Genomic DNA, 20,230 nt, shown 5'->3' with positions numbered 1-20,230 from the left:
TAAAGTAAGCCACAGCTAATCCTGTCTCTCATTAAAGCAGGGCTAATTTGCATGGCTATACATTAATGTAAAGACAGGAAATATTTTGAGTCAATAATTTTAAAAAGGAGGCACACATGTTTTCAATTTTCACAGATGCTTGTATTTTTTTAGGTAAATAAGAGAACATGTAGCTTAAGATTTTAAATAAGGAGACATTTCTAAGGATGAGACCTAAAAGACTTCTGGCATGATTCTCCTAAAGCAACAAAAAGTGATACCACATCCTATTGATATGTTATTTGTATGGTATGATGCACAGAATTATTATCAATTGACAAATGTCCATTAATGATTGATAAATTTATTGACACTGTTTTTATTGACCCAATTTTGCTTTATTAAAGGATACTCATGATTTTCACTAGCCAGGGCTGAATCTCTAAGATTTTTTTGTTGTTGTTGTACTTGTCAAAGCAACAAATCATACTTTGCTCCTAAGGCTTATGGCATTAAAAAATACATTTTGAAATTTTAAGTGCCTCTAATGGAAACTCTTAACTAAACAAAGCATTACATTGAAAATGAAATGTTAAACCAACCACAGTCTACTAACTTACTCATTATTAATTGGCTTTAGTTTTTTAATGGTCTTTGTGTTATATACATGTATATGACAAGTGGTGTCTAAATAATTTCACCTATTGAAATATCCCTTCATACTGTTGAAATGGTATAGGTTTATGTAAATGTATAAGGCTAGCACATTGGCAACTGTCTCTGAGGGATATGACTTTTTTTCTGCATAACTAAGATGGATGGCTTCTCTCCATAATTAGGCCTTGTATAATTTGTAGAGATACATATATATAATCTATATAATGTGTGTGTGCTTGTATATGTGTGTGTATTTCAAATAAGCCATACAAGTGGAGGGTACTATGATTATTAGTAGTTTTCATGGAAACAACTGTGAAACATATTTTATTCCAAAGTCCTATAGGTATTAAGGAATGCTTATTATATCCTGTGTTGTTTTGTGGTTTTATTTCTGAAAGTAAAGTAAAACTTGCCATAAATTAGGAATTGATTTCCCAAAATAAAATCCTTTTTTGTATGATGGTATACAGTTTTCAGTAATGATGTATACAATTGTATTGATTTTTTTCCCTAAATGTGTTATTTTAATAAATATGTCATGAATGAGTTTGAAGTTTCCTTGGATTTTGGAATAAATGGGACTTTATTAATAATTCATCAGATTTGTTAAGAGAAAAAGTCAAGCAGTGAATATAGTTTAAGTGTTAAGTATGTAAATGTTAAGTAAGCAACTCTCTGTAATATCAATTGAGGATAGGTAAGCAGCCTCTTCTGATTGTTTGGATGTAGCGTATGCCTCTTTTGAATTCCTATAATATTTTATAATATATGCCCCACCTTGTAAAAAAAAAAAAAAAAAAGCTTGATTATATGTTTCATGAAACCAGAAATTGAAAATAACCTTGGGGAAGAAGACTCTTGAACTCTTTTTATTCAATACTGAATAAAACACTGAATAAGACAGTTGTTCATTCAATACAAAAATTGTAAGAATTATCCTTACAAAAAATAAAAGGTACTCCTTATACAGTGTTGCCCCTAATATGTGTAAGACCTAAGGCAAAAATAATAATGCAGGCCCAAATACTTAAGAGTTATAGATCAAAATGTTAAATAAAATAGGTTCTATTTTCCTATCTTGACTAAAATACCTTAGTGATTACCTTGAAAGTCAGGTTAAAATAGAGAATTCTCCTAATCCTTTGGGTTCTGCCAGAATGTGGCAGCAAGGGGAAAGCCAGTCCCTTGGCCTGCCTCTTCTCTTCCTACTTCAGCTATATCTCATCTACAGTGGGATTCATAAGTATAAATGTGGATACCCTTGCCCCACAACTGTCCCTTGGCCTTTCCTTGGGCTACACTGGAAGGATAGACCTGGTGAAGGTATTCTGGAAGTAGGCTTGGAGCCATTTAGGCAGGAAATTATAGATTCCTGATGATTCAGGGTGTGGTCCAGAAAGAGGAGTCCAGGTTTGAGTTGGGTACCTCCCTTTGCCCCCACAAAACTCCCATTTTATGGGGAGAGCAACAGTTGGAGGATGACCAGATTAGAACCCTCTAAAGCACTGGCTGAAAGACCAAGTTAGTGACTTAGATTACTTAATTTTAATATTGGCTATGTGTATTAAACACCATATATTCTTCCATTTTCAATAAGGATCCAGCATCTTGTGCCTATGGTGTATTTTCTTTTACAGCTCACAGTATTTTCTGACTTGATATAAATATTTCATGAAAATTGATAGCAATTAAAGTTTATTATTGGCTTAGGAATTTTTGGATACATTAATACTTCTGATTCCAACCTAATAGCCTGAACTTTTAACTACTACTATATTCTGTAGAAAATACAATTATAGCACAATATCTATAAAGTTTAAAGTATAACCTGTAGAGTTTTGCTGCGTTTAAAAAATATCCTCAAGACTCTTTTGCTTTTTAAGTCTATTCAATGTTTTAAAAACTTCTATAAATTCAGTTAAATATCACCACAGAGAACAGAAATACACAGGAAAAATCCCTACAAAATAATATTATCGGCATTGTTAGATATTCCTTATTTTGCTAGTGTGATTTTGTTATATCTTTTTTCTGACCATGTATATGGTAAATTTGTACTTTAAATAGGTAATTAATGTGTCTTTTTTAAACAAAAAAGTGTAGTATATAAATAGTTATACCAAACTGATATGATAACCATGTGAAATTTACAGCACCTATTAAATTATCAGAAAAATGAAAAAAGAATGTGAAAATGGATGGAAAACATTAAGGTGGCATGGCTGGTAAAAACAAATGCTGAACAGAATTCTGAACATACATTTTAAAGGTGATCATGGATACTTTCAGAGAACACTTGGTTTCACTTATTATATATCATGATATCATATAACAGAGAGTCATGTACCTGAGACTCCAGGGAGGTAATTTCAAAAGTATCAAGTTCGACACATTATTAACTAGGATATTTTACTTCAAGAAATAGCAAAACTCAAAATTCAAAATTATTCAAGGAGACAGTAAATCATCATTGATTACTAACTTACATTAGGAATATTGATGCAACATCTTAAACTCTTAGGTGGTTGCTGCAATGGAGGGAAAACGTTCTGTGTTATAAAGCATCCCTTCATATTACAAGAGACAAGTATTTAGGTTGGATTGTGGTATTTGTACATACACAAGCATGCACGCATGCACACACATGCTCCTATAGTCTGTGTTCTGCTCCCCTTCAGAATCAGACACAATTGGGAAGGATATAAGAAAAGTTGTATTATTGTAATACCATTAACTTTTTGAGACTGCAAATTAAGTGCTGTCAAATCCCAGAGGGATTTTTTGATTTTTAAAATTCTTCTTAGTCTTTAAAAATCTGTGCAACTGCTATATTACTCGAGAAAATCATGGGGCACATGAACAGTGTTTACTTTTAAAAATAGTTTTAAGATGTTTGAGAAGTCAGGAATAATTTTCTTTTTCTTTTTTCAAATGGAACCACACAGATTATTGCTGCATCATTTACTTGTTATTGTACCAATATGGAAAACACATATGGATTAGAAGTAGTTGGTCATATTCCAAAAGGGTAATGTAATCTTTTTTTTTTTCTTTCTTTCTCTCTTTCTTTCTTTCTTTCTTTCTTTCTTTCTTTCTTTCTTTCTTTCTTTCTTTCTTTTTCTTTCTTTTCTTTCTTTCTTTCATTTGTTTTTTGATGGAGGAAGCAACTGGGGGTAGGTGGGTATGAATTTCATTTCTTTCAAAGGCTCTCTATGGGACAAAATTCCAATTAATTTCTATTTTACAATGATAGAAACAAACAGTTCACAATAAAGAAAACAATAACTTCTTAGACTGCTTATCTCTTACTTGGGAAGTTGATAACTATTTTATACAGCATTGCTTCAGGTAAAAGATTTGGAAATTACATGCATATTATTTGAAAAAGAAAGCAAGGCATTGAATTTCCAAATTAGAGTCATGCTGTAGGATATAATCTTCCCTAATCCACTCACATATTCCTATGACTATTTTTATTTCACTTAAAACATAGTAAAAATACACAAACATCATCTGAAATAGCAAACCTATAGATATGAGTGGTGTACAATTTTGAAAGAGAGGGTGGAAGTGGAGATGAGGGCATGTTCCCCACCTGTCTTAAAGCCTTCCTCAGGACACTAAGAGGAAGATTAACAAGAAGAAGAGGTGTTCACCCTAAAAAGACAAAATTTTGTTCCAAATATAGCCTGAAAGAAAATAAAGTCATCTTAGGGGAGAAAGGGGATGTCTCTTTTAATGGGCTGTACTATACACCAATATTTATAAATTTGGGATGAAGTTAGAGTTGCTGAGTCCTCTATATTTTTATTTTCCAGTCCCAAAGTTTGGCTTCTAACTACATTAAAATGGAAGGACAGTAGAAAAATTCTCAGAGATTAAAAAGATAATTAAAAAAATCCTGTCTTTAGCCTTTATGCTAAAGATATAGGCTAATAGTGATTATTGGAATCAACTTGTGTTTTCTAAAGGGTTCTCTACTTTTCACCTTCAAATTTAGTTTATTGTTTTTTTCTCTAGGTTAGTTTATCATTATTAATAATTAGGCAAGCTCAATTTTTTATGAAACAAAAGTTCTTATAGTTTGAAATGGTAGCACTTTTATGTATCATATATCTTAGGGCTTGTAATGGTACAAATCAATTTGACTTGGGGATAAACTTGAAGGAGTGGTTAAAAAAAAAATCATGCCTCTCCTCCATCCAGTCTAATTCTTCTTTATTTTGAGTAACCTTTCCAGACCCATCTTCTTAAAGAATCATAGAAAAAACATGGCATTGATAAGAAATGGAACTGAGGTTGAATTCATTTTGTGATTTAGATACATTTCTCAAAATGATTTCTCCTCTATACATTGCATTACTGGTACTTGGTCTGGAGATTGTGGGGAGAATTAAATAAAACTGCTAATATGAAAGTGCTGAGCATTCAATTTACATGCTCAGTATTAAATCAGCATGAATTATTTTCCCTTTTTCTTCTACTTTTGCCCCAGAGGGTTTTTTTTTAAAGAGGGGAAGTAAGTGTCACAAAGCATCATCAGGGATAAATAAACAATGACACTGGGCTCAAGTGGTTTTCAAAAAGACAATAAGACAATGACTGTGTATTAGTTGGAAGAAATATTTAAACAGTTATTTACAACTGAGAAACAGCTAACTGTGGTCCTGTATTTTGCAACAGAGTGTAGCTGGACACTTTATAGATATTTTTCTTAACATGGGATACATAGAGTCAAAAAACAAAATTCAACTGAGTACATTTAGAGGTCTTATTGACTTTGTTCAACAATTTCTTAATTGAACAGCAACCCATCTAGCAAATCAAAAGGAACACTGACGAGCTGTACAAAATGAAAGGCTTTTATAGTCAGAAGGGGAAGGGCAGGAAAAGGATGTTTCTAGCAAAGAGTGGATTGTTTCAGGCAAGGTCACTTTCCTATGTGGGACAGAAGGGCAAATTACCTTGCTAATGCTGACCAGGTAATTCTAGATTGACTGGCTAAGGTTACATTCCTGGGAGAGGCTGAAACTGCAGTTAAATTAGGTATTAATTCTTGGTTTGCTTACATGGGTCTTAGCACAAGTGACTCCATTGTGGGCCTGTTGTCTCTTTTTTAACAATAGTTAAGTGTACTGTGAAAGAATCATGTTAAAAAACATAATTAAGATTATAAACTCAACGGAAAATTTAAGGATTAGCTCAGGAATCGTAGCTCACAGTAAACTAGTGTTTGCATACAGCACTGTAGTATTCAAGGCAGGAAATACAGTTTCTAATGCCAGCCAAATAAAAGTTTAGGAAGATTCAATGAAAGAATGCTCCATATTTGCTTTTGTTCTGATACAGGAAATTTTTGTTTAGTCAAATTTTCTGTGCTATAACCTGAATTCTCCGTGAGTGAATGCCAGTTAGATACACGGAGCTGTCCTTGTGGTGTTCTTTGTGATTTTGCTTTTCTGCTAAATAATGTTGAAAACAAAAGGCTTCTAAGGGCAAGGTTGCTTGGTTTTCTCAGGGATATTTCATGTATTCTATGTAAACTTCAGAGTCATTGCCATAGCTGAATTCACTGCAAGTTGTTACAGAAATAACATGAAAGTTGATGAGTTCAATATGGTCTTTCTTTCAACAGCATTCCTCCACCTAGAGCTCCCCCAATGAACATCCTCTCTGCAGTAATCACTGAAGCTTTTGGAGTGGCACTTGTAGGCTATGTGGCCTCACTGGCTCTTGCTCAAGGATCTGCCAAAAAATTCAAATATTCAGTTGATGACAACCAGGTGGAGTATGCCCCAACCCCTCTCCACACCTCTCCATAGCTATTGTATCACTGTACGGTGTATTCCCAGATCCAGAAAATGTTGAACTTATGAAAAATACAACTTTTCTATGTGTATAACACAAATGGGTAGAAGAAAACAAAAGAAAATATCTAAGTCATTCATTGAAAGGTGGAAATCTGACTTTCTTGGATTGGTTATAGTACACTCTGTGTTTTAGAGAGGGACATCTTGATGATTTGGTTTTAGGAGAGAATCTAAATATATTTATCATTGCATGCTGACTTTCAAAATACAAAAAACACTAATATTACTCTTCTTAGTAAAAAACTAAAGGTTACAAGGGTCTATTCTTAGAATACCAAAGGATGAAGAGTTTACTGAGCATGTTTCTGAATCTACCTCTGCTAGTGTCTTGTCTCAAGCCCTGTGGCCCTACATTTCTGCACAGGTCTGCAGAGATAGCTATGGAATAGTGGTTAGAATGCCAAAGTACCTATATCTAAATCTCACTCTGAAATTGTTTCTGTGTCCCAGTTTTGTCATCTGTAAAAAAGCAGATTTATTCATTCAACAGATGTGTATTGAACCCTACTATTTACCAGGTACTGGTCTAGGAACAAGGGATACAGTGGTACATAATGCAGACCATGTCTTTCCTCATCTCAAAACCTCCCAGTGGTTTCCCATAGTACTCAGATTAAAAGGCTATTACCGAGGCTTACAAGGCCATACCTGACCTTGTCACCATCCCTTTTCCTCTATGATCTCATATTTCTTTCATAGTTCTAGCCACACTTACTGCCTTGTTTTTCCTTGAGTTCACTAGTCATGTTTCTAGCTCAGGAGATTTGTACTTGCTGTCCCCATTTCCAGGAATTTTGTACCCTCAGGTAGCTACATGCCTCCTTTATTCAAATGTTCCCTTCTCAGGGAGCCCTTCCTTGGTAAGCTAAAATCCTAAATTCCAAAATTTTCCACTCCTTTCTCTGCTTTACTTTCCATACTCATCTTGTTTATTGTCAGCATTCCCTCACTAGAACTCCAGTCTGTGAGGCCAGGGATTTTTGTCTGTATTATTTACTGGCAATAGCAGAAGCAGAAAAACATTAGGAGGCTTTTGCAATAATCTAAATGACACTTGATGACTTGGACCAGGATGTAGCAGTGAAGGAGATGAGAAAGGGACAAATTCTGCATTGGATGTGGACACCATCTGGGAAAAAGAGTAGTCAAGACTATCTCTAAAGCTTTTGGCTCAAGCAACTGGAGCTTGAGACAGGGAAGGATGTGGGAGAACCAGGGTGGGAATATATAGAGCATAGCCTGATTAGGTAAGTTTGAGATACCTGTTAACCATCCAAATGAAAACGCTGAGTGGCAGGTTGGCTATGTCAGTCTGAAGTTCAGAAGAGTGGTCTAGGCTGGAGATATAAATTTGGGAGCTGTCAATGTGTATTTGGGTAGCTAAGATTAGAGAGGGAAGTGGTCCAATATTTGTGATTGGTTAGATGAGAAGAAACCACAAAGGAGACTGAGAAGTGGTGGCCAGGGAGGTAGGAGAAAACCAGGAGGGTGAGAGGTCCTAGAAGGAGCCTTTAAGGAGGAGGTAGTGAGCGACTGTGTCAAATGCTAATCTCAGGCCAGGTAGGGTGGAAATTAACCATTGGATTTAGCACTGTGGAGGTCACTGGTGGAGTGGCGGGAACAAAACCTTGATTCTAATGACCTGAAAGAGGAGAAATTGACAACAGATACAATAAATGCCTTGTACTTCCCTATAAGGTTGTTACAATGAAGTGCTTAGAACAGTTTCTGGCTCATTGTAAGCACTCAATAAATGTTAGCTATTCTTAAAATAATGGTTAAATTACGACCAGTGGAGAGAACAGAAATAGAATACAGAATAAGTCTCATTCCATGACAAGTTTTACCGGTGGTCTCTAAAAGTTGATTGTGATTAGGAAATGATATATCCTCCTATTATCATTCCTGTAGGAATTTTTGGCCCATGGCCTCAGCAATGTGATTCCTTCATTTTTCTTCTGCATACCAAGTGCTGCTGCCATGGGAAGGACTGCTGTCCTATATAGCACAGGAGCAAAGACACAGGTAACTTTATTTTCAGCAGGGACAAAAGAACTGATGGGTCTTTACTCTCCTTGGAGAGTGGGAAGAATGAGCTTCTCTCTAAAGTCCTGAGAATATTTTTACTTCTTCAATTTCTTAAAACTAGTATCAAGGAATTCTATCTCTTCTCTTTCTTAGGAAAGATCCTTGAGGAGCTGAATGATTCAATGAGCAGACAAAAAAATCCTGTATTAATGGCAGCTTTATTGTTGTCAATCTTTGAACAAATGCTCCCTCTAGCGGTGTCTCTGATTGTACGTTTTGCTAATCTAACCAGTCAATTTGAAATTTTAAAATTTTTGTTCACTTCCTTTAAATAAAATGAAAACAACTGTATGAAAAATCAGTCCTTGACAATGACATTCCTGTCTATAGAGATGTACATGTATGTAAATGAATAATACGATGTCTGTGCACATTTTGATTTTAAGAAACAATTATGTATTTTTAGGAACTCAAATCAATTTGACATTTGAGAACCTGCTATATACTAGTTATTATGCTTGGTACTGATAAGATGTCGATGGTAGTAATAAAGATGTTTCTGTGATGATGATGATGGTGGTGGTGTTGGTGGAAGCATATATCGAGTTATATGCATGTCATACATTTTATATAAATGAACTCATTTAATCTTTTAGGTACCTCTATGAAGGAGGTGTAATTATTATGCTAGATTTCCACATGAGAAAGTTGAGGAAAAGAGGGTTAAACTGACTTATCCAAGTCACAGAGCTTGTAAGTGGCAGAGCTGGGATTTGAACCCAGATAGATCTACTCCAAATCTTGCATTCTTAACTACTGTTCTATACAAGAAAATTCATGTATATTTTAATTTAATAAATTAATATTAACAGCTAACCATTATAAAACAATTCACATTTATTTTAAATTGGAGTTGAATGAGAATTTATAAAGCATTTTACGTGATAATTTAAACATTTATTAGGAGTTTACCTTATACTAAGTCCTTTTTGGGGGTTGTAGAAGAGTAAATTTGAAAAGGATATGGTTCTTGACGTTGGGGGCAAGTGGCTAGAGAAAGATGGGTTAATGAACATTAAAATATTGCATAAAATTAACCAATAAAATTTGATGAATGTACCATGGAGCAGAGGGGAAGCAGCAACAAATTCTGAATCTATAATAATTTGACATATTATTGCCACAACTCATCATCAAAGATGTGTAATTCTCATTCAACATTGTTTTACATGACAATTTGATTGATTTTTACACAGTTCGTGATTTAAAGCATAAGTTCATCATGTGTATTGGCATAAACATTTTTGCAAACTCTCAGATACTTGTAACCTAAATTTGAATGTTTAATACATAGTGTACTCAAGTATCATTCCTTACTCTGGAGACTCTTCTATCTATAAAATTCTAGGATTCTATAGTGGTTTCCACCTAGTTTCTTACAAGGATGAGTGTGTTAGATTTCCTCTCATCATTTCTGCATGGTATTCTATTCATCAGACTTCAGAAGAAACAAAAGGTACCTAACAAAACACTAGTTCAGGGAAACAAAGTTTGGCAGCACAGTATTTTCATGCTGTTCTGCTTGTTGAGATTGTCGCTAATCTGCTCAACAATTCCCATTAAATTGTACAGAGAAGGAATCTGATTTAATGTGCATACCCAAATCGAGGATGCTTTCCCATGGTAGTCATTTTGGCATTACAACTATTAAGTTTACGTGGAGATAACTGACATGATTTGAAGAAGGCACTGGGCAAGCCAAGTCTTAAAAGTTTTGTTCTAAATAGGCTGTGAAACCAGTTTTCTATGTGACAAGACTTCACAAAGAAATCCCTTAAATAGCTCTGTCTCTCATAGGTACTAGACTTATACCCAGTAAATTAATCTAGAAGAATTTAAACCCTTCAACTTTTAGGCTAATAATAGCCAATCAAAGTAGCAGTGGGAACCACCTTGCATTTGTCAATTATTTCACCAACTGACTCTTTCTTGTTCAGAAACACTATTAGTATTTCTGTAGAAAGATATCTTTTAAAATACAAATATGATCTTGTTACTTCCTCCTAGAACCCATAAAAGGTTTTGCATAGGTCTTAGAATTCAGACCTTTATGTTACCAAAACTGAGTGCTTCCCCCTACAGCCTCATCTTGGACTCTTCTCCACCTCAATCTCAGCTCACCAGTCACAGCTCCTCCTTCCTCGTGGGCTCCAGTGTCTGTTCCTTTTCTCTCTGTGGCTGCCTCCTCTAAGTTAACTCCTCCCATTCTTCAGATCTCACTGACACTTTTGGGTCAACTGTGTTCTTTTCTTCAGAGACCTTAGCTCTGTTGGACTTTAAGTGTTCATCAGTGTGATTATATGATTGATGTCTGCCTTCTTCTCTTGACTTCAGCTCTTAGACAGCCCATGTCTGCTTTGGTTCACCATATCCTCAGTGTCCAGCCCAAGACCTAGCACATAGTAGGTGTTCAATAACTATGTGTGGAAAGAATTAATGAAAAATGAAAGTATCTGATAATTATAAAACTAGTCAATTTTGCTGATATTTTTACCAAGTCCAAGATTGCTCTGCTCACTGCACGAGAGGCCAATAAATTGGGAGACGAGGTGTTGAGGCAAGGAATAGCGACTTTATTCAGAAAAATGGGTGTCTGAGAAGATGGCAGACTAATGGAAATATTCAATTTCTCAGATCCTCCTCTTGGTCTGGAATTTGACCAGTATTTGGGAGACATTTCACGACCAAATTTTGTCCCACAGCACTGGGAGGCTCATCCCAGATCAGGCAAAAATTCTTGTTGATATGCCACTCCAGGTGCTAATTTCTGGATTAGGACCTGTTGATAATTAAAGATTCTCTGAATCTTCTGTCTTTCTAATCTATTATGATCCAAGAAATGTTTTCCCTTATTGCTTCTTCCCATACTTAGAATCATACTATTACAATTATTCTATAAGAGTCATAAATGTGATCTATTTCCTCAGGATGTTTAGCCATCATCTATTTTGTTGGAGCCTGATTGCACACTGTAAGAGACAACAATCTTATAAAATAGACAGGATATAAGTAATGTAGGTAGTAACATTGACAAAGTCATACTGCAGCAGGAAGACACAAAGCATAAACAATTTGGAAACAAAGAATAAACAAAAACAATGCTTAGTATAACTGGTTGTAATCCAGTTACAATAAACCATCAAGTCCACAGGAGAGCCAGTTGGAGAAGCCAAATTCAGGCAGGATCAGGTAGAGAGAAAAAGATAAATGTTTCATCTTTGTTTACAAGGGTATACTTTATCAACTTGTTGTAGGTCATAACATAAGAGAAAAGGAAACAAAAGATAAAAGGAAAACGAAGGTTAAGGCTAGTATATTTCCCAAAGTCATATAGTTATAAATCATATTCATCAGTTCATTCAGTCCCATGTAATTAATTCCTGTTGATCTGGATGAAGTAATCAGTTCATCCAGATTTGTCATTTGTTACCCAGTCTAGTGGTATTATCTAAAGGCTATCAGAAACATATTTGTTAAAAAATGTTCCTTTTTATGAGCCTTCTTGATGATGTGGCAGTTTTGCAAATCATCACCTAAGCTGCCTATGAATGACAAAAGTCTTAAAAAGGCAAGGTTGAAGATCTGATTAGAATTCTTCTTGGCAAAGAAACTTATCCAAGTTGTTATGACATACAGCATTTTAAGATAACAACTAAAACTATAGCATTATACCAGGACATATGCAAATTTCAGAAACTTTGTATAATTTTTAGAAAATCTATTTTAATAACATTTATTCATACCATATAATCTGAGGAGGCTTATTGCTCATTTGACAATGCTTTCCATGTAATTTAGCATACCAACCAATTCTAGTCAGTTTAATATATATATATATATATATATATATATATATATATATATATATATATATATTTTTTTTTTTTTTCCCCCTCTGAGGTGCCTTAGGGTCACAGTTCCCTAGCCCCCCAAAAAGGAAGAAAATCCCAACCAATGCTTCACCGCAGGCAAAACCAATGCAGTAGGGAAGGATACCCTGCTGTTGTCACACACGAGTCCTGTTATGAAATCAGTCTCTTGGGGTCACAGTTCCTCAGCCACAAAAATGGAAGATTCCGAACCAATACCTCATCAGTCCAAAAGGGAAGAACCCCAACCAATGCCCCATCGGAGATAAAGCTGAATGAATGACCAAGGCTAGTTCAAAAGGGAACATCCCAACCAATGCTCCACCACAGGTGAAACCTATGCAATAAGGAAGGCTCTCTGGGGCCCTCTGAAGCATCCCAAAGCTAGCTGAAGTCAAAAGAACTTTAATTAGAATTTGATAGGAAATTCATCCAAAATATCAAAACGTTTTTTCTTAAAAAGCATTTGGTCAGATAGAATATTTAAGAACAAATACAGCTCAGTTAACGGCAAGATAGTTCACACAATATGTTATCAAAAGCAGCATTCTAAGTAAACTTGTTCTCTTAGCAGAGAGGAGCCAAGTCTGGTCCTGCACCAGTCTACTTTTAATAACAAAATCCATTTACCCAATTAAGTTTAATATAATCTCAGTCTGACCATGCATAAAACTCCTTTTTACTCAAAACATATGTCCCACTTTCCTATTATATAGCGAAAGATTTTATTATTTTTAGTAGCTTTAATTACATATCTAAATTAGAGTCCCCAACTCTTAAAAACCTTAATTTTTAGTGAAAACCAAGTGGCAAGTAATAGTTACCAAAATCTGGAGACACTATTTTAGATAATTTTCAGAACATAATTATTCCTATAGCATTTACCTGAAAGCTCTTATCTCATTTACATTTAAAGTTTCATCCTATCAAGTTATTTTCCTTGCAACAGATGTAATAAGGTCTTATTTGATTCCTAGGTACAATAAAGTATTATGCTAAATATTAATGACTCTAAAGACATGTCTATATTAATTAGATCAACAAGCTTAAGCCACCTTCAATACCAGATATCAGTTTAATGTTGAATATTTTCTAGATCACATGAACCCAAAATTCCTTCTGACCAGTTTTATATTCCTGAGTATTTATATAGATGCTTGATTTTTTTTAAAGGGCAAAACTAAACAGACAAATCACACAAAGAAACATACACACACACACGCTCACAAAAGTGAAAAAAAACAAAAAAGGAAGAGAGCAACCAAACCAATAAACAAACCCACAAATGAAAAGAAACACTAAAAACTAAATTAAGATAAACATAAAATCAAAAATAAGTCAAACACAGAAATTAAACCCCAAGTCCACAGTTGCCCCCAAAGTCCACAGTCTCAATTTTGGGAACACTTGTTGTCTATTCAGGAATTCCACAGATGCAGGGTTTACCAAGCCAATTGTGGGGATGTAATCTGCTGCTCCTGAGGCTGCACAGAGAGATTTCCCTTTCTCTTCTTTTGTCGCACAGCTCCTGCAGTTCAGCTTTGGTTTTGGCCCTGCCTCTGCATGTAGGCTACCCTCAGGTGTCTCTTCCCCACCTAGACAAGACAAGGTTAAAGCAGCGGCTAATTAGGGCTCTCTTGCTCACTCAGGCCGAGGAGAGGGAGGGGTACGCTAGTCACAGTTGTGATGTGGGGAATGCCTGCGGTGGCAGAGGCCGGTGTAAAGTTGCAACAGCCTGAGGTGTGCTGTGTGTTCTCCCAGGGAAGTTGGCCCTGGATCATGGGACCCTGGCAGTAGTGTGCTGACAGGGTCCCAGGAAGGTGTGGGTAGTGACCTGCACTTGCACACAGGCCTCTTGGTGGCAGCAGCAGCAGCAGTAGCAGTCCGTGCCTGCCTTTGGGTCCGAGATGATATCCGTGGCTTGGCACCCATCTCTTGAGCTCACTTAGGCGGTGCTCTGACATCTGTGGGCACACAGAGCAGGAAGCCCCTCTCCTTGAGCACCCCAAAACAGTGGTCTCTTGCCTCTCCAGCAGGTCCAGACTTTTTCCCAGTCTCGCTCGTGGCTAGCTGTGGTGTACTAGCCCCTTTCAGGCTGTCTTCACGCAGTCAACACCAGTCCTCTCCCTGGGGTCTGACCTGCAAAGCCCAAGCCTCAGCCCCAGCCCCCACCTACTGGTTGGCACCGATCCTCTGTGTGGAAATCTCTCCACTTTGCCCTCCACACCCTGTTGCGCTCTCCTCTGACACTTTGAAGCTCCCCCTCCCCCGCCAGTGAAGGGGCTTCCTAGTGTGTGGAAACTTTTCCTGCTTCACAGCTTCCTCCCAAAGGTGCAGGTCCCATCCTGAGTCCTTTGTCTCTCTCTCTTTTTTTTTTCTTTTGCCCTACCCAGGTAAGTGGGGATATTCTTGCCTTTTTGGAAGCTTGAGGTCTTCTGCCAGCGTTCAGTAGGTGTTCTATAGGAGTTGTTCCACATGTAGATGTATTTTTGATGTATTTGTGGGGAGGAAGGTGATCTCCACATCTTAATCCTCCACCATCTTTGAAAGTCCTCCTCATGCCATTGTCTTTTGATATGAAGTGCACCTTAGTGGTTGGTGTCTTTTTCCTTCCACATAAACATGGATATACTCAGTCACACGGGTATCTGAATGAATCCTGTAATCTGCCTTCTGACAACTAGCTCTCTCCAGTCTAGTGGAGTTACAGGCATAATATTTTGTTATTTAAAAATTATTATCATGTAAAATTACCAGTTACTCCTAAATAATCAGTTTAGTGACAGTTTTGTGTACTATAACTTCTTTTATGGACAATCCTTAGTTCTCTAATGACTTATTTCCCACAGAAGGACTTTTCCCCCTTTATATGCTGGGGAGTGCTGTAGATGAGCTCCACTTAATACGGAAGGAACTTGTATCAAGCTTCTTTCATTTAGTTTAATGGTTTTGAATTTCATCCATGCTGTTGCATGTATCAATAGTCTGTTCTTTTTTATTGTTGAGTAGTATTCTATTGTATGGATGTCCCAAAATTTATCTATTCACCAACTGGTGGACAATTCAGTTATTTACAGTTTTTGGTATTTATGAATAAAACTGCTATAAATATTTACATGTAAGTATTTTCATAGGTGTATGTTTTCATTTCTCTTAGGTAGTTCTGGGTCATACATAACTCCATAAGAAGCTGCCAAACTGTTTTTGAAGTGGCTGTACCATATTGAATTACCACTAGTAGTGTCTGAGAACTCTAGTTGCTCTGAGTCTTTGCCAGCCCTTGCTATTGATTATTTGTTTATATATTTATTTTTAGCCACTCTAATAGGCTTTATTTCCTTTGATTTCTCCATAAAGATATTTTAGGTATCTTTCTGGTCCTGTGAAAGCCCTCTCTTCTCTTGTAAGGCTGACAGTTTGGCTAAATGTTTCTATTAAGACATGAGCATTTGCTTATGTGAAATTTGTTCTCCATTAAGTGGAGCATAGCTAGGAGTGAGTGTTTTGAATTACCTTTTGTCAGCAAGTTGAGTTGGTTAGAACACAATACTAATGACTTTTCAGGATTAATAAAATTAAGTCTGTTTCACTGCAGAGACTGCTCCCTTAATCCCATATAACTGTTTCATATTAACAAAGGACTCCAACGAAGAGAGTAAAGGCTTCTGTGAAAATTTGTCATCAGCACAGAAAAACCCTAAGCTGCATATTCAGTTATTACCCAAACAACTAGGAAATGAGAAGGGGGGCCAGGCTGAACAACTATAGGCTAAAGGACTTTTAGCTGAAATGTCATTTTCACTATTAAACAAACAAACAAAAAAGCCATGCTGTGATGTGTGATAAAAGTTGATGGTGTCCTATTTCTTTGTTTAGAATTGCTTTTTTGTCATTGCTGACTTAATTTGATTGCACCAGTTTGTCAGCTGTCACATTTGGGTTCCTTCAGCTACAAAATATAGATGACAGTCTATTTAATTTAACAATCATGTGCCAACATTTTGTTTCTTCTTATCAAGAAGAACAAAGAATTATCTTTTTCCCTCTATAACTTTGGAATAATAAGGAAGTTCAAGCTTTCTTTTTTGACTGTCTTTTATTTTACAGGTGGCTTGTCTAATATCTTGCATTTTCATCCTGATAGTCATCTATGCAATAGGACCCTTGCTTTACTGGCTGCCCATGGTAAGTAGTGCTTTTTATTATTTACTTTTTAACTTTATTTTTAATGAGAATCATTATATTTTAAAATTTTCTTTGAAGAACAACCTCAGTGATCCTAAATCTGAAACCTTATGTGACATAAGTAATGGTTGAATGGAGGAAAGGTAGAAAGAGCCCACATTTGATGGGGAAGGTATGGGAGGGTACCATGGCTGTTTTCTAATTCTTAGGCTTTTGTATAAAAATGACATCATGGAATTAGATTTATTCTGTATTCATTTGGAAGATGGAACTAGGCAATCTCTGTTATAAGAAGGACATGCCACTCTTTGTTTCTTTTTTTTGGCTGTGGCATGTGGCATGCTGGACCTTAGTTTACTGACCAGGGATTGAACCCACACCCCCTGCAGTGGAAGCACAGAGTCTTAACCACTGGACCACCAGGGAAGTCTGTTATAAGAAGTAGACTTTGGAAGAATTTTATAAAATTTGTACTCTTAGAAAATGCATGCTGGGCAAGAGAGTAGGCAACAAAATTCATCTTGCCACCCTTGATGCATGGTTATACAAAGTGACTCAGAATATTAGTACACTTGTTTACCTTGCTTTTTGGAAGCCTGGGGCACTAAAATGATGTGAGTAAGATCCTGGTCTTCAGAGATCCAGAGACAGTGTCAGTTCTTTCTTGTTCTAATTCTTCATTCATGTAATAAGAATAAATCACTTTCATGAGAGGATCTCCCAATAACCAAGTTCACTTTTCAAGAGAGTTATAAATATATTCAGGTGAAACCAGAAAATTGATACTCAAGACAATTATAAAGAAATACATGATATAAATATTTAATTTTTGCAACAAACAGATTTCAAACAAATGGCAGTGAATAATTATTATAAAGTTAAGAGGACATTCAGCCTTATAACATTCACCCTTATAATTCATTACTTTTCTTTTTCTTTCTTCCTTTTTTTTAGAATGCCATAACATGTACCCTGTGATTTTCTAGAATTGTTATTATATTCCTAAAGTACAATAATAGGTTAGTTCGAAACAAAATGAATATTACTTCAGTCTTCTAAATGGTTATTGCTTTTCTTTAGTAAGTACTTCAAAGACAAAGACATAAAAATACCATGATTCTTTAAAATTTAGATTAAAATCTTTATCTTGCATCTTCATCAACTTATTTCTTATTTGTAGTGTGTTCTTGCAAGTATTATTGTTGTGGGACTGAAGGGAATGCTAATACAGTTTCGGGATTTAAAAAAATATTGGAATGTGGATAAAATTGATTGGGTAAGTAGAAATTTTATCTAAAATTACTATCTTTGGCTTAAACACATGTTACAAAATAAGCTTTAATAGTTCCATTTACAAAAAATAGTTTTAGCCATTTGAAACTTACATTTTACAAGCTATCTTTTTTCAAACTCAGTAAAAATATTAAAATGTAAAATGTCTTTATAAGAAACAGAAATGGAATTCTGTCAAATTTTGATTGATGTGTCTAAGAACTTTTAAAGAAATGCTAGCTAACTTGATTGGTTTGGGGATTCCCAGTTTCCATTATGAATTGATTCTGGAAGTAAAGTTCATCAAAGAATAGCTAGTAGAAATATGACTATTTATAACATATATGAAAAGCCAGCATTAATTGCTAAGAAATGTATGCTGCATTAATATAGGGTAAACATATTAATAGTGACCATATTCATTCTAAATACAAAGAGTCTCATGAATTGTTTTTTAAATGGGTTACATTGAGAGGAGCATTATGTTAATAGGATATTGCTAGGAACAGATTAAATTATATTGAACAATGATAAAATATGAATTTTACTAACATAAATATTTAATATACTTGTTCTAGAGAAATGTATCTATGCAAGAACATCCAAAATTCTCTCTCTCTCCTATATGGGTGAATTATTTCATGAGTAGCCTCTGTTTAGCTCTATTATGGAATTCACCATATTGAAATGCAATTATTTATGTATTCTCCCTCCTTCAGAGCCTTTGCTCTGAGAGACTTTGGGGGGTTACTTATGCTGGCATGTACTTTAATAATACTCCTCTTAAAAAGATTCATGTACCACAATGTTCATTGCAGCACTATTTACAATAGCCAGGACATGGAAGCAACCTAAATGTCCATCGACAGATGAATGGATAAAGAAGATGTGGCATATATATACAATGGAATATTACTCAGCCATAAAAAGAAATGAAATTGAGTTTTTTGTAGTGAGGTGGATGGACCTAGTGTCTGTCATACAGAGTGAAGTAAGTCAGAAAGAGAAAAACAAATACCGTATGATAACACATATATATGGAATCTAAAAAAAAAAGAAAAGAAAAAAAGGTTTTGATGAACCTAGGGGCAGGACAGGAATAAAGACGCAGACATAGAGAATGGACTTGAGGACACGGGGAGGGGGAAGGGTAAGCTGGAACGAAGTGAGAGAGTGCCATGGACATATATACACTACCAAATGTAAAATAGATAGTTAGTGGGAAGCAGCTGCATAAGACAAGGAGATCAGCTCGGTGCTTTGTGACCACCTAGAGGGGTGGGATAGGGAGGGTGGGAGGGAGACACAAAAGGGAGGGGATATGGGGAGATAGATGTATACATATAGCTGATTCACTTTGTTATACAGCAGAAACTAACACAACATTGTAAAGCAATTATACTCCAATAAAGATGTTAAAAAAAGATAATATTCCTCTTAAGTCTCAATATTACTGAGCTTCTACTAAGGTACAATAGTGGGTGCCATGTGGAATTCAGAGATGAATAAAGAAGTACTTACCCTCTTTAGACACTAATATTTGTGCAGGATGTAGGCACAGAAACAGTAACTATTATATGAAGCAAGATACAACATAACCTGGAAGCAAAAGAAAAAACTTAGTACTGGAGAAAAATGAGGCTGGAACATTTAATTTGGACTGGGTTAATACAGAAGACTTACAGAAGAGCTGAAATATGAACTGAGACTTGAAGGAACAGTATTTTGTAGGCAGTCCAAGAGACCAAAATTAACTAGGCTAATGGAGGATAATGACTTTTTTAGGGTGATATATGTGAGGTGGCACATGGAAACAGAAAAATGAGATGTAAACTTATTTAACAAGCTATTTATAACCCCATGATAAAGGTATTTCTAAGGGACTCATTAATCACGTAAGGGGGAGCACATTACCATAATGGAAGGGGAGAGGTGTCAGGGAAGGCTTTTTCCAGGAAATGATGGATAGAACATATAGCATGAAGGTGAGAGTAGTAACAGATGGGGTTGGAAAAGTTAAGAAAGGGTTGGACTGAGAGAGCCTGCTTATGTCCTGCAAAGATTAGACTTCATCATGAAGGCAGTGAGGCATCACTGAAAGGAGAAATAGGAATAAGATTTATGTATAAGAAAGGTCATGTGAGTAATTTGAGGAAGATGGATCGAACTGATGAAGTATGCAACAATTGGAAGCACTCCTTTAATAATTCAGGCAAATAAATGAGGAAGGCCTGGACCACAACTAACACTTGAGATTAAAGAGGAAGGAATAGAGTTGAAAAATACTAAAGAGGTTTCATTAGTTAT

The 20,230-nt window shown here is 35.7% G+C and overlaps 1 protein-coding gene across 1 annotated transcript in view; it reads left to right on the top strand.

Annotated features, from left to right (window-relative positions):
• The window catches only part of SLC26A7 (solute carrier family 26 member 7), a 329,129-nt gene that overhangs the window by 245,413 nt on the left and 63,486 nt on the right, over window positions 1-20,230 (top strand). Inside the window, exons 7-11 of the mRNA XM_082363299.1 lie at window positions 3,585-3,667; window positions 6,275-6,422; window positions 8,421-8,534; window positions 16,574-16,651; window positions 17,832-17,927. Coding sequence (XP_082219425.1) covers window positions 3,585-3,667; window positions 6,275-6,422; window positions 8,421-8,534; window positions 16,574-16,651; window positions 17,832-17,927 — 519 coding nt within the window. The remainder of the gene's footprint in view (window positions 1-3,584; window positions 3,668-6,274; window positions 6,423-8,420; window positions 8,535-16,573; window positions 16,652-17,831; window positions 17,928-20,230) is intronic.

Source organism: Balaenoptera borealis (assembly GCF_965194805.1).
Source record: "Balaenoptera borealis genome assembly, chromosome: 17".
NCBI classification, from domain to species: Eukaryota; Metazoa; Chordata; class Mammalia; order Artiodactyla; family Balaenopteridae; genus Balaenoptera; species Balaenoptera borealis.
This window is presented reverse-complemented; position numbering and strand designations above follow the sequence as displayed.